We start from the raw sequence: 1708 nt of genomic DNA on the forward strand, positions 1-1708 counted from the left end.
AAAACCACCAGACAGTGTTCAAAGGCAAAAATTCACCGTGTCATCGATTCTGGCTTGGGAATTGTTGCAAACAAATTAGAAGAGACTACACTGAACACCGGAGACGAAACTCAAGGCTTTGGTACGGACTCCGGGTAGGTGGGTTCACACAAATCTAGGGCAGGCGCGTAGACCCCTGCGGTAGCTAAATTCGGTGGTAATGACGGTGGTGGCAACAGAATGCCGTGTACCTCGTCAACCACCGATGGTGATTGCTTGCGACGATGCAGGAGACAACAAAAGCAGGTCCATAATCCAACGTCCAATATCACCAAAAAGGTGCCGAAGAGAGATCCAATTAGCGTACCCCGTAAGTGAGAGTCGCTGCACTTGCGTAAGAAGCATCGAGCTAATACTTTCATCCTCATGGCCACCGTCAATCATCAGATGAATTTAACAACAGAAAAAATCAGTCATTAACTACTGTATCCTACTGTCACGACATGTATGACCATTGGCGCATTTCCCCTTATTCGATCTATCTTCCATCTGCCAAAATGAAAGCGTCACATATATGTGACGCGTGAGCCTAGGTACTAGAATCGTCTTAAGAGAACAACGGTGGAAGTAGGAAGTTAAGATCAACAAAAGGCGGAAAATAAAACCTTCCCCTGCCTACACCCAGCCACGTATCCTCTGACCTAGAAGCGTGAAACACGAAGAGACCTGTCAGTGTGGCTGCATCATCCGAATGCAGCATTTGTGGTCACTTTTCACAAATCAAGAATTTCCGCATTTATTAGCAAATGCACTCTGCTTATCTTGCGCAGTTCCACCAAGGACTGAATTATGCGTTTATCATGCAAATTGTATGTTCATATATACAAAAGCACATTCTGTAAGGTCGAAAACCACCACTCCCAGAATCGCCAATAACAGTTCGCCTTTCGCGATCGTCATCAAGACGTCGACATCATTTAAATGATGCACCGGTGCAAGAATGCGTGCCACATTGCCATACTATGCTTGCAGTAGATACCCACGGGATCAGATTTGATGCCTTCGTTGCCTGCCATCTTGATTGGGAGCATCAGCTGATTTCTTGCAGAATTCGTGTACACGGTACAAAAATGAGGCCCCACCACTTACTCATGGCATCATTGCTGCTAATGCTGGTAACTGTAGCAGCGGGCAGCATATCTCATATTACATTCGCATTAGCAGACATCCAAGCCGATTACTCATGCAGCCACCCCTAGTGAGGTCAAGTGGACCACCTTATGAGAAAACACCTGACGTATGCACTGAGGAAAAAGACTACTTATTCTATTAACCGGCAAGTGAATAATAATAGTAGACCCAGAGTTAGTTCAAGGCACACTTGATGTATAGCTCAAAAGGACTAGAGAGCTTTCAATTTACGCAAAGGAAGCACAACCATTCGCTCAGGACACCCTATCTCCATGGGACAGGATAGGTTATGGAACACACAATCAAACTGATAAAAACTATAAAGCACTGAGTTTAAGGCAAACAAAGGACCCACACTGCATCTCAAACATCGTCAAAATGTGGAAAAAAATAAACATTCACACTTCCAACATAACTCAATTTAGTCAAGTAGATCACTAGACATAGACCAGGTCCTGTTTAAATTGATGGGAGAGAAAAGAACAATTTTGGGAACTTCAGAGGGTTACCATTCCTTCATTTAACTTAGCGTAGATCC

At 44.1% G+C, this 1708-nt stretch overlaps 1 protein-coding gene across 1 annotated transcript in view; it reads left to right on the forward strand. All coding sequences in view use genetic code 11, as the record gives it.

The window, feature by feature from the left end:
* Window positions 1–730: 730 nt before the first annotated feature.
* EGR_10901 (hypothetical protein) overlaps window positions 731–1708 on the forward strand; it is a gene marked incomplete at both ends in the record, with an annotated part of 11083 nt that continues 10105 nt past the window's right edge. The window contains one exon of the mRNA XM_024500150.1: window positions 731–877. Within this exon, the coding sequence (XP_024345437.1) occupies window positions 731–877 (147 nt within the window). The remainder of the gene's footprint in view (window positions 878–1708) is intronic.

This window comes from Echinococcus granulosus (genome assembly GCF_000524195.1).
Source record: "Echinococcus granulosus chromosome Unknown EG_S00297, whole genome shotgun sequence".
NCBI lineage: Eukaryota > Metazoa > Platyhelminthes > Cestoda > Cyclophyllidea > Taeniidae > Echinococcus > Echinococcus granulosus.